The 11,500-nt window shown below is 48.0% G+C and overlaps 1 protein-coding gene across 3 annotated transcripts in view; it reads left to right on the plus strand.

Annotated features, from left to right (window-relative positions):
- Positions 1-3,502: 3,502 nt before the first annotated feature.
- Positions 3,503-11,500, plus strand: part of CREB3L3 (cAMP responsive element binding protein 3 like 3) — a 14,121-nt gene continuing 6,123 nt past the window's right edge. For 2 of the 3 annotated variants that reach the window (XM_003788873.3, XM_023512569.1), the window contains exons 1-6: positions 3,503-3,611; positions 4,398-4,526; positions 4,959-5,259; positions 6,485-6,606; positions 9,741-9,878; positions 11,045-11,151. In XM_003788873.3, coding sequence (XP_003788921.1) covers positions 3,585-3,611; positions 4,398-4,526; positions 4,959-5,259; positions 6,485-6,606; positions 9,741-9,878; positions 11,045-11,151 — 824 coding nt within the window. In that variant the 5' untranslated portion in view covers positions 3,503-3,584. The remainder of the gene's footprint in view (positions 3,612-4,397; positions 4,527-4,958; positions 5,260-6,484; positions 6,607-9,740; positions 9,879-11,044; positions 11,152-11,500) is intronic. The other variant, XM_012804559.2, reaches the window with a different exon arrangement.

Raw genomic sequence — 11,500 nt, forward strand, 5'->3', positions numbered from 1 at the left:
AACCTTGGGCTTTTTGTTTGTTTCTTTTTTTGTTTTGAGACAAGATATTGTCTGTTACCTGGAGCATAATGCGGTAGCCTTATTATAGCTCACTGCTCTCCAGCTCAAGCAATCTTCCTGCCTCCGTTTTCTGAGTAGCTGGGACTACAGGAACTCACCAAGATGAATGGCTAATTTTTCTAGTTTTAGTAGAGATGGGGTCTGGCTTTGTTCAGGCTGATCTCGAACTCCTGAGCTCAAGAGATTATCCCACCTTGGCCTCAGAGTTCTAGGATTATAGGCGTGAGCCACTGTGCCTGGCCAAGTGTTCATGATTTTTTTAAAAAGATTTAAAATACAAATATCAGGCCGGGCGTGGTGGCTCAAGCTTGTAATCTTAGCACTCTGAAAGGTTGAGGCAGGTGGATCGCCTGAGCTCAGGAGTTCGAGACCTGAGACTCAGCGAGACTTTGTCTCTTAAAAAAAAAATAGCTGAGTGTTGTGGTGGGAGTCTATAGTCCCAGCTACTTGAGAGGCTGAGGCTAGAGGATCTCTTGAGCCCAAGAGTTTGAAGTTGCTGTGAGCTATGATTCTATAGCACTCTACCCAGGGTGACTGAGTGAGACTCTGTCTCAAAATAAATAAATAAATAAATAAATAAAATAAAATACAAATATCTTATGGGACTAGGTAGTCCAAATCCACATTCAGATGTAAATGACTAATGCCGGATCTTTCCCTCCAGCAGGTTTTGATAAGAGGAGGAAGAGATCTATCTCAAGGCCACCATGGCTCCTGAGAGTCATAAATGGGGGTGAGGAAAGGCAGAGTGAGAAGTCCAGAAGTCAAACTTCACCTACTTGATCTGCCCGCTGTGACAGGCTTGGAAAGGGCCTCTGCAGCAAATACTGAATAAATATTATGACTGGGATGACTAAAGCCAAGCTAAACACCCCCGCCCCCCGACTAGGATCCAACACAGAGTGTTAAAAAAGAAATGAGAAAAACTCATTGGCCAAGGGTGAGACAATTATACCCCCATCCAGAGGGGGACAGTCACTGCAATCAGAGTCTCTGCCCCTGGACACTATGGACATTCTTTCTCTGTAGTGGGACCATCCTGGGCACTGCAGGTGCTGAGCAATATCCCTGGCCTCCGCCCACTTCATGCCAGGAATACCCATCAGTAGTGACAACCACAAATGTCCACAGACATTGCTCAGTGTCCCCTGGGGGCAATTGTAATGTGAGTTATTGTCAAATAAAAGAGCCACATCAGGCGTGGCACATAGAAGCCCCTCATTAAATTTTTGTTGCACAAATATATGATGATTGGGCCATTAGGAAATATTTACCAGAATATAAATTTCCTTTTCCTTTCCTTTTCTTTTCTTTTCTTTTTTTTTTGAAGATGGGGTCTCACTTTGTTGCCCAGGTTGGAATATGATGGCAAGCTCATGACTCACTGCAGGTTCAAACTCCTGGGCTGAAGCGATCATCCTGCCTCAGTCTCCTGAGTAGCTGGGATTATAGGTACCCACCACAAAGCCCACCTACTTTTAGAGACGGGGTCTCACTCTTGCTCAGGCTGGTCTCAAACCCATGAGCTCAGGCAATCCACTTGCTTCGGCCTCCCAGCGTGCTAGCATTACAGGTGTGAGCTACTGCATTGGGTGGATATGAATTTCTTTCTTTTTTTCTTTTTTTTCTTGCGGTTTGGCCAGGGCCAGGTTTGAACCCACCACTCTCGGTATATGGGGCCAGTGCCCTATCCACTGAGCCACAGGCACCGCCCCAGGATATGAATTTCTTGAGAGCAAGGATTTACCTCCTCACAACCTAGTACCCTAGCATTGTGTGTAGGACACAGCCATCTATTTATTAAACTCACAGCAGCTTCCTGTTATGTTTAGCACAAACTAAACTCCTTGCTTCAATCCACACTAACCTGCTCCATACTCTCCCTGTCCTCTCCTTCTCCCTTTTCTCTCCCTCCTCACTCTGCTCCAGCCACAGGGGCCTCCTTCCCGTGCCTCCAACACTCCAGGCATGGTCCAGCTGCGGGGCCTTTGTATAAGCTGTTTGTCATTCTGAAACATCCTACCTCTCCATCTCACGTGGCTGACAGTATCTCATCATTAAGGATTGTATTTAAGGCTCAGCGCCCATGCTCAGTGGTTAGGGCATCAGCCACATACACTGAGGCTGGCAGGTTCGAACTTGGCTGGGTCTGCTAAACAATGATGACAACTGCAACAAAAAAATAGCCAGGCATTGTGGCAGGTGCCTGTAGTCCCAGCTACTTGGGAGACTGAGGCAAGAGAATCGCTTGAGCCCAAGAGTTTAAGGTTGCTGTGAGCTGTGATGCCAGGGCACTCTACTGAGGGTGACCTAGTAAGAATCTGTCTCAAAAAAAAAAAAAAAAGATTGTATTTAAAATGTTATCTTCTGGAAGGGGGGTGGCGCTTGTCCAGCCCTCCTCTGCCCTTTACCATGGTTATATTTAGTTTCTCAGTAGCAATTGTTCATTTATGAGTTTACTTCTTTGTTGATGCATTTATGGTCTAGCTGACTCGTTGCTTCATCCCTAGCACCAGCCTGGGCAACATAACGAGATGTCACAGGTGACAGTGACAATGAAGGGCACATAGATGCTCAATGAGTAAGAGCTGATTAAGCACTCACTGTTTGTGGCTCTTTTCTAGGTATGGGGGACCCAGTCCTGAACAAGAGAGAGTCTATCCTGGCCTCTGAAGTGTTCACACTCCCAGGGGCTGGGCGGGGGTAAGGAAAGACAACACATAAGCAAACGGGATAATTTCTACTAGTTTGTGGAGTCAGTGGAAACAATGATGTAATAAAGAGATCTGGGCAAGCTGCTGTCTGTTGGGGGAGATTAGAGAGGGCCTTTTGGCAACATGGACTGATTCAGAAATAGCGAATATTCATTAATATGTCAATATAGTGACAAAGATGAGGGGAGAGGGGATAGGAAGGGAGTTCCAGGTGTGGGAACAGCAAGTACAATGGCCCTGGAAAACATGTTTGGCTCAACAAATATCTGTCGACCAAATGAACAATAGAAGATTCTAGAAAGAATCAATAGCTGGTCTTGATCAGTGGGCAGGGGGTTACCAATTGGGATGAGCTCCTGGCAGAGAACGGACTTCAGCGAAGACCTGGGCTGGTCCTCTTGGTTTTGTTCTGTTCTGGGATGAACAAGACCCACCCAGGGGCCCTGGGTTATGTTAGAACCCGATGTCTGGGAACTCGGAAGACAAAAAGTCCCCACAAGTAGGGGAGAGGTCACAGCAGATCTAAGGTATCCCAGACTTTGGCCTTTGCCCACTTCTGCTGGAAAAGCACAAAACAGAAGAGATAATGGTTTTCCCTCCTCAACCCCTGCCTGCTCTGTGTCACTGGCCCTTAACCCTGTCCATCTGCCCTGTCCACCAATTGCCACCTGGGGGTGGGCTGGGAGCTGCCTCAGACTATTTTAGCATCCTTCAAGGGGTGGTGACAGAGCCACAGAGAGAAGTGAGCAGGGCCAGGAGCATTGGTCGTGGGGTCCCTGAAAGCATCTGGAGACAGAACTGGCCAGACCCATGAATGGGGATTTAGCAGCTGGAAAGGTGAGCACTGCCAGGTCCATGGGGGCAGAGGGTCTAGGTCAGGAAACCCTCCCCAAGCTGTCAGAGCTGCAAGGCACTTCCCCTGCACCCTCACTGTACAGATAGGGAGACTGAGGCTCAGAGCCAGAGAGACCACAATGAGCACAATCTCACCTCCATTCTGGGGACTGTTGCTCTTGTTCAATTTTTTTTTCTCTTCTATGTCCCTCCTGCCTCCCAAAAAGGGGCACTGAGGTGGGCTAGGCACTCATTAGAGACTGGCTTCATCTCTAGCTCAGGCCTTTCTGCAGTACTTTTTTTTTTTTTTTTTTTTGTCACTTTTGTCACCTCCCCTGTAGAGTGCTGTAGCATCACAGCTCATAGCAACCTCAAACTCTTGGGCTTAAGCCATTCTCTTGCTTCAGCTTCCCAAGTAGCTGAGACTACAGGTGCCCACCACAACGCCTGGCTATATTTTTTTGGAGACGAGGTCTTGCTCTGGCTCAGGCGCGTCTCAAACTCATGAGCTCAGGCAATCTATATGCCTCCGCCTCCCAGAGTGCTATGATTACAGCCATGAGCCACCATGCCTGGCCCTCTGCAGCATTTTTTGAAGAAACTGGCTCTCATGCCATGGGATCCTCTGTATCTGTCCACAGTGTGGGTTTGGAAATGGAGGTTCAGAGAGGGGCAGTGGCTGGCCTGACCTGGCAGCTGAGTGGTGACTGAACTTGAGTTAGAAGGAGCTAGGGAGTGGGGAGGAGTGAGAAGGCCCTGTGATCCTTACACATGCCTCTCATGCCCTAGATGGCATCTTCCACCTGTCCTGTGGGACCCATCGACAGCTTTGAGCTTTTGGATCTCCTGTTTGACCGACAGGATGGCATCCTGAGACACATCGAGCTGGGCAAGGACTGGGGCCGTGTTGAGGACCAGGTAAGGAGCCCACTGCAGATGCCCAGAGCCGCAGAGCTCTAGGTGGGTGGACCAAAGGCCATTCAAGGCTCTTGACTTGCCAAAGCCCGGCTAGTTCAGTTCCAGGAAGCATGGTGCTTGATTTTAGCAGTGCAAGTTATATCTGAGGTAGCGTTTGGTCCTTCATACAGTGGGACAATGAAGGCCCAGAAAGATGTGGTGATTTGTGCAAAGTCACACAGAAATTTGGCATTGGGTCCAAACTTAAACTCAAGGCTCATGTTACATAATTGCATTCAAGCCCTAACAACCCTGGTCAGAAAAAATAATTAGCTCTATCTTGAAGAAATGCCATTGGAAGCCCAGAGAGGGTCAGTGGTTTGCCCAGTGTCACAGAGCAATCTAAGACACAGAGTAGACCTCTTAATTCCTAGCCCTCCCTGTCCATCTCAGCAGGTGCTTCCAGGCCCTGACTCTGATGACTTCCTCAGCTCCATCTTGGGCTCTGGAGATTCGATGCCCAGCTCCCCGCTCTGGTCTCCAGCAGCCAGTGACAGTGGCATCTCTGAAGATCTTCCCTCTGACCCTCAGGACACCCCTCCACGCTGCAGACCAACCACCACCCCAGCTGGCTGTCCTCCCACAGAGCCTGGCAAGGGGCTCTGCCCCAACTATTGTCCTGGCCCCCTTTGCCCCACCAGGCCCCCAGAGTCAGTTGTCCCAGGGCTTGAGGCCTCTGTGGCCATAGACTTGGGTAAGTTTTGCTATGTCTGCTCACCATCCTTTCCTTGTTCCAGGTGCTTAAACATATAACTGCCCTTGGAAGTGGATGCTACTATAACCCGATGTTTCTTTTTTTTGAGACAGAGTCTCACTTTGTTGCCCTGGTAGAGTGCTGTGGGCACTCACAGTAACCTCAAACTCTTGGGTTTGAGCAATCCTGTTGCCTTAGCCTCCCAAGTAGCTGGGAGTACAGGCACCCGCCACATGCCTGGCTAGTTTTTAGAGACGAGGGTTTTGCTTTTGCTCAGGTTGGTCTTGAACTCCTGAGCTCAAGTAATTACCCTGCTCAGCTTCCCAGAGCTGCTAGGATTACAGGCGTGATCCATCACTCCTGGCTGCATTTTCCAGATAGTGTGACCAAGTCTCCATGATCTTAAGCAACAAACCAATGCTACCTATCTAGATGCAACCCCTATAGGCAGGCTCAGGCACCAGACATTGTGCTGACAACCACAGTGCAAAGGATGTTAGGCGTGTTTGTCTCCTGCATCTTTGTATGATACCTCTGTGTCTGATAAAAGTGCATCAAGTTACAGGATCTTAGGTCTCAAGGTGACCCTCCTGGATCTGGCTATTGGAAGCACAGATTCAGCACCTCTTGTGGGCCATGAAGAACCCTAGCTGGAGATGCATGGCTGCCGGGGCATACTTTGTCCCTGCTTTGCAATGAGCTCTAATTGGTCTCATTGCACAGTTAATAAAACCTATGCTCAGAGAGATGAAGTCACACAGGTCACACAGCTCCCAAGGATCAGAGCCAAGAGTTATCTGGCCTGAAGTTCTTGAGCTGAATAGCTAGTGTGCCAGCCACCAAGATGGGGTGGGGGACCTGAAGTGAATCAGACCTTATCCCTACTTCTTGGGGGAGATAAGGCCTGGCTGGCTACAACTCTAGCCTATAATCTTGGATGATAACAGCCACTCCCTCCAGGCGTATCAGTCCCCGGACAATGTCCAGTGCCTTTTTTAACCTTATGGGACAGATGGAGGTGTTATAGTAAAGGAGAGAGGGAAGGTCTGGTGAGGCTGTCCCCTACAGCCTCTCTTTGGGGAGATCAAGCTCTACCAAAAGTTCTAAACACTTTGGGTTCAATCATGGCAGACTTGCTGGAGGAGGCAAATAGAGGTTGGGAGCTCAGGGCACCGCCACCCACCACCTGCCACCCTCTCTATCTCTCTCTGCCTGCCCTGATCAGGAACGTGGAGCCCAGGGGGAAGCCTGTATGCAGAGGAGCCCGCGGAGCCAGCAGACTTGCCTCCATGCTGCAACCTCACGGTGAAAGATCTTCTTCTTTCCAGCAGCAGCAGCGTGGACCTAGTGAGTGCCCTGTCCCCTGCCCTGGAGGCATGAGAGCTTCCACCACTGGTCATAGATCCCCAATATCCTCATTTAAGGGACTAGAAAACTGAGTCACAGAAAGGAGCTGGAATTTTTCCAAGGTTACAGAATATTCAGAATATGCCAGTCCTGAGTTTACTATTAATATTTCCTGGGCTAGGGCATCTTCCAGTATAATATTAGTAGTTAAAAAAGAAAAAAAATTTTTTTGAGACAGAGCCTCAAGCTGCTGCCCTGGGTAGAGTGCTGTGGCGTCACAGCTCAGAGCAACCTTCAACTCCTGGGCTCAAGCGATTCTCCTGCCTCCGCCTCCCAAGTAGCTGGGACTACAGGTGCCCGCCACACCACCCGGCTATTTTTTGGTTGCAGCCATCATTGTTGTTTGGTGGGCCCAGGCTGGATTTGAACCTGTCAGCTCAGGTGTATGTGGCTGGTGCCTTAGCTGCCTGAGCCACAGGTGCCGAGCCAGTTTTTTTTATTTTTAGTAAAGATAGTGTCTCGCTCTTGCTCAGGCTGGTCTTGAACTTGTGACCTCAAGCAATCCACCTGCCTCAGCCTCCCAGAATACTAGGATTATAGGGGTGAGCCACTGAGCCTGGTCACTATGCACCTTCTATATGCCAGACACTGTTCTAAATATTTTAAATTTATCTTCTATAAATTTATAGCAACGCTGAAGATTGGGGCTTTTACTGTTGTAAATTTACATGTAAGGAAATGGGCACAGAGAGTTTCAGTTTGCCCTTAGCTGAAGTCACTGTATGCTTGAACCATGGGCTGGCCTATCAGGCTTGTTGTGTCTATTGTGCACTGTTTGAGTACTGTCTACCTGTCACGGATTTCAAGTACCCATAAGCCAGATCTGACAACCCAGGTGGTGCCCCCATTTGGAGATGAGAAAGTCAGAATCCAGAGAAGTTAAGCCACTAACCCAAAGTCAGACAGTATGTAAGTGGAAGAGTCAGAGTTTGAGTTCCTGTTTCTCTGATGCCAAAAGGTTACCCCAACTATCTCTACGGAAGGCAGGAGTGCCCCTGGTGACTTGAGAGTCATGAGAGTCATGAGAGTAATGAAGGGAGCCCCAGCTCTGTGCCCCGTCTCTATGATCTAAGGATCAAGATGTGGAGATATACTGCTCAAGGAAGTGTACAGAGGAAGGAGACAGGCTGCAAGTCATTGTGGGTTCAGAAAGGCTTCCTGGAGGAGGTGGGACTCCAGCAAGCCTTGAAGAATGGACAAGCAGAATGACTCCTTTAAAAATAATAACTGGGCTTGGCGCCTATAGCTCAACCGGCTAAGGCGCCAGCACGTACACCTAAGGTGGCAGGTTCAAATCCCCAGGCCGGACCCGCCAAATAACAATGATGGCTGCAACCGAAAAATAGCCGGGCGTTGTGGCGGGTGCCTGTAGTCCCAGCTCCTTGGGAGGCGGAGGCAGGAGACTCGCTTGAGCCCAGGAGTTGGAGGTTGCTGTGAGCTGTAATGCCACAGCACTCTACCCAGGGGGATAGCTTGAGGCGCTGTCTCAAAAAAAAATAAAAAAATAAAAAAATAAAATAAAAATAAAAATAATAACTGATTTTATAAACACTTTTTTCTTTGTTTCTTTTTTTGAATCTCACTTTGTTGCCCTCAGTAGAGTGCCATGGAGTCATAGTTCACAACAACCTCAAACTCTTGGGCTGAAGCGATTCTCTTGCCTCACCCTCTCGAGTAGCTGGGACAACAGGTGCCTGCCACAATGCCTGGATATTTTTAGAGACAGGGTCTCCCTCTTGCTCAGGCTGGTCTTGAACCTATGAGCTCAGGCAATCCATCCACCTCAGCCTCCCAGAGTACTAGGATTACAGGCATGAGCTACTGTGCCTGGCCCTAAATGCATCATTTTTCATATCATTTTTGTGCATGTCAAGAACCTTGGGATGGTAGGGTAGGGTGGCCCATGCCTATAATCCTAGCATTCTGGGAAAATGCTAGGAAATGCTAGCATTGAGCCTTCTTGCCAATGGAGATGCTTATGCTCAGGAGTTCAAGACCACCCTGAGCAAGAGAAAGACCCTGTCTCTACTAAAAAGAGAAAAACTACCTGGGCACTGTGGCGTGTGCCTGTTGTCCAGGCAACTTCGGAGTCTTAGGCAAGAGGATCATTTAAGCCCAAGGTTGCTGTGAGCTATGATGCCATAGCATGCTATCCTGGGCAACAGAGTGAGACTCTGTCTTAAAAAAAAAAAAAAAGTACCTTGAGATGTGGGATATGCACAACCTTGGGACTGCATCGGAGCAGGAATTGATCTCACTGTCCTCACACATAGCAAATGACCGCCACCAATGGGAAAATATAAGGAGTCAGATTCCAGGTCACCGCAAGGGACAGTTCATTCTAGCAATTGTTCCATATCATCATATAGAAGGCCCTGTCCTTTTTCACAGCTGAGTACTCCACTGTAGGCATGGACCAGGCCTTTTTTACCTTGTCCCCTATACGGTCCTGGATACTTCTATTGTTCACAATCAATGTTTAGAATCTAGGACAGTACATGGCATGCTCAAGAAATAGTTGATGAGTGACTGTTGAAGAAATGACAAACCTTGGCTGGGCATTGTGGCTCATGCTATAATCCTAGCTTTCTGAGAGGCCAAGGCAGGAGGATCACCTGAGCTGAGGGGTTTGAAACCAGCCTGAGCAAGAGCAGGACCCTGTCTCTACTAAAAATAGAAAAAACTAGCTGAGTGTTTTGGTGGGCGCCTGTAGTCCCAGCTACTTGGAAAGCTGAGGCAAGAGGATCTCTTGAGCCCAGGAATTGGAGGTTGTTATAAGCTATGATGCCATGGCACTCCAGCCAGGGCATCAAAGTGAGACCCTATCTCAAAAAAAAAAAAAAGACAGATCTTGTACATATTTCATTTTGCACATGTGTGAGGATAACTGTAGGATCAATTCTTGGAAGTAGAATATCCAAGTCAAAAGTCTGTGTGTTGGTTATTTTGAGCCTTGTTGCTAATGGAGATTCTGCAGTAAAAGGATTGATAATTTCTCAGATCAGACACCTTTTTATTTCCTGGAGGCTGTTGGTGTCCCTGGACCTAATGTAATTCCCCTGGTTGTTCCATAGCAACAGCATCACCTGACAGCCCCCAACCTTCTGCGACCTGGGACTGGGCACTGTCAGGAGTTGGTGTTGACAGAGGATGAAAAGAAGCTTCTAGCCAAAGAAGGCGTCACTCTACCCACTCAACTGCCCCTCACCAAGGTAGGTTGGGGGGACTCCTGGCCCCAGGTCTCTCCCCATTTGTTGCAGCTGCCTGCCCCTGAGTCTCACCTTTAGGTCCCCTCCCACTAGAATGCCAGGATGCGTCTGTCACCAGAGCCAGAGAAACCAGCCAGACAACCCATTCTAAATTCAATTCAGAGAGAGGGCAATTCTCAACACTTAGGAATAACAACAAACAATAGCAATTTGGTGACAGAGAACAATCTTTTGTGCCTGTCATGCTTTTTCATTGCCTCTATTAGATCTGAATTTAGAAAATGGGTGACCTGGAGCCCAAGAATATTCTGTAGACATGTTTTGATGGGCCTATGCTGCATTTTATAAATGTTTAGATTGGTTGCTAACATTTTTCTGACTGGGGGAATTCACTAACTTGAACTTTCCCATATTCCCACACCTCCACCTGCAGCAATCAATGGCCTAGTAGCTTTCTGGGCTCTCTAGCTTGCCATAATCCCCACCCAGCCTATTTCACTCAATATCAATGCCTGAGTTTGTCATTCCCATTTGAGGATATTAATTAATCTCAACTCTGTCTGGCTCCAGGGAAAGGAATGTTCCCAGACAAGACCACAAGGTGGCGTAGTGAACCAATGAGCAGAGTCTCCCTATTTACAGGGAAGAATTGTCAGAATTCAGGCGCCTCCTAGACACTATGCACGAGTTCAGAGAGAGGATGATTCAAAAGAAGCAATCTATTTTATATATTTTTTTTGTAGAAACGTTGTCTCACTTTATCACCCTCGATAGAGTGCCATGGTGTCACACAGTTCACAGCAACCTCCAACTCCTGGCCTTAGGTGATTCTCTTGCCTCAGCATCTGGAATAGCTGGGACCACAGGTCCCCGCCACAACGCCGGGCTATTTTTTGTTGCAGTTTGGCCGGGGCCGGGTTTGAACCCTCCACCGTTGGTATATGATGCTGGCGCCCTACTCACTGAGCCGCAGGCGCCACTCGGAAGCATCTATTTTTTTAAGAGTTTAGGGAGAGGAAATCTGGTCTTCAACTTATCAGGAGTCTGTCCCCAGGTCCTGGGTTGGGGGTGGCTCACATGGGAAAAGAATGGGGGTAAATTTATGGGGACAGGATAGCAGTAAGGGACTGACTGGACTGACTTATTAAACTCCCCCTTTCACTTGGCAGTATGAGGAGCGAATGCTGAAAAAAATCCGCCGGAAAATCCGGAATAAACAGTCAGCTCAAGAGAGCAGGAAAAAGAAGAAAGAATATATTGATGGTCTGGAAACTAGGTAATGCTCAGGCCTGGACTTTACACTCAGAGGATAAACTGAGGTCCAGAGAGAGAGCGATGTAGCCAAAGAGTCACACTTTTTAGGGTTGGAAAGATTAGAGTTGATTTCTCTTTCGGGGAGAAACTATTTTTTATACTAAATGCAGGGATGGAAATATGACTAGAGATGGCATGAGACAAGAAGTTGGCGGTCCCTTTTACATCCTGGAAGAAGTGGTACCAAGAAAGGACAAATGGGACCCATCCTATTCTGGCTCTTTGCCTGAAAATAGACACTTCCCTGTCTGAGCAATACCAGTTCTCAGACCTGCTATGTCTTCCTTGGCTGCATTTTTTTTTTTTTTTTT

This window comes from Otolemur garnettii, unplaced genomic scaffold (assembly GCF_000181295.1).
Source record: "Otolemur garnettii isolate 467f Iridium unplaced genomic scaffold, OtoGar3 scaffold00029, whole genome shotgun sequence".
Classification (NCBI taxonomy): domain Eukaryota; kingdom Metazoa; phylum Chordata; class Mammalia; order Primates; family Galagidae; genus Otolemur; species Otolemur garnettii.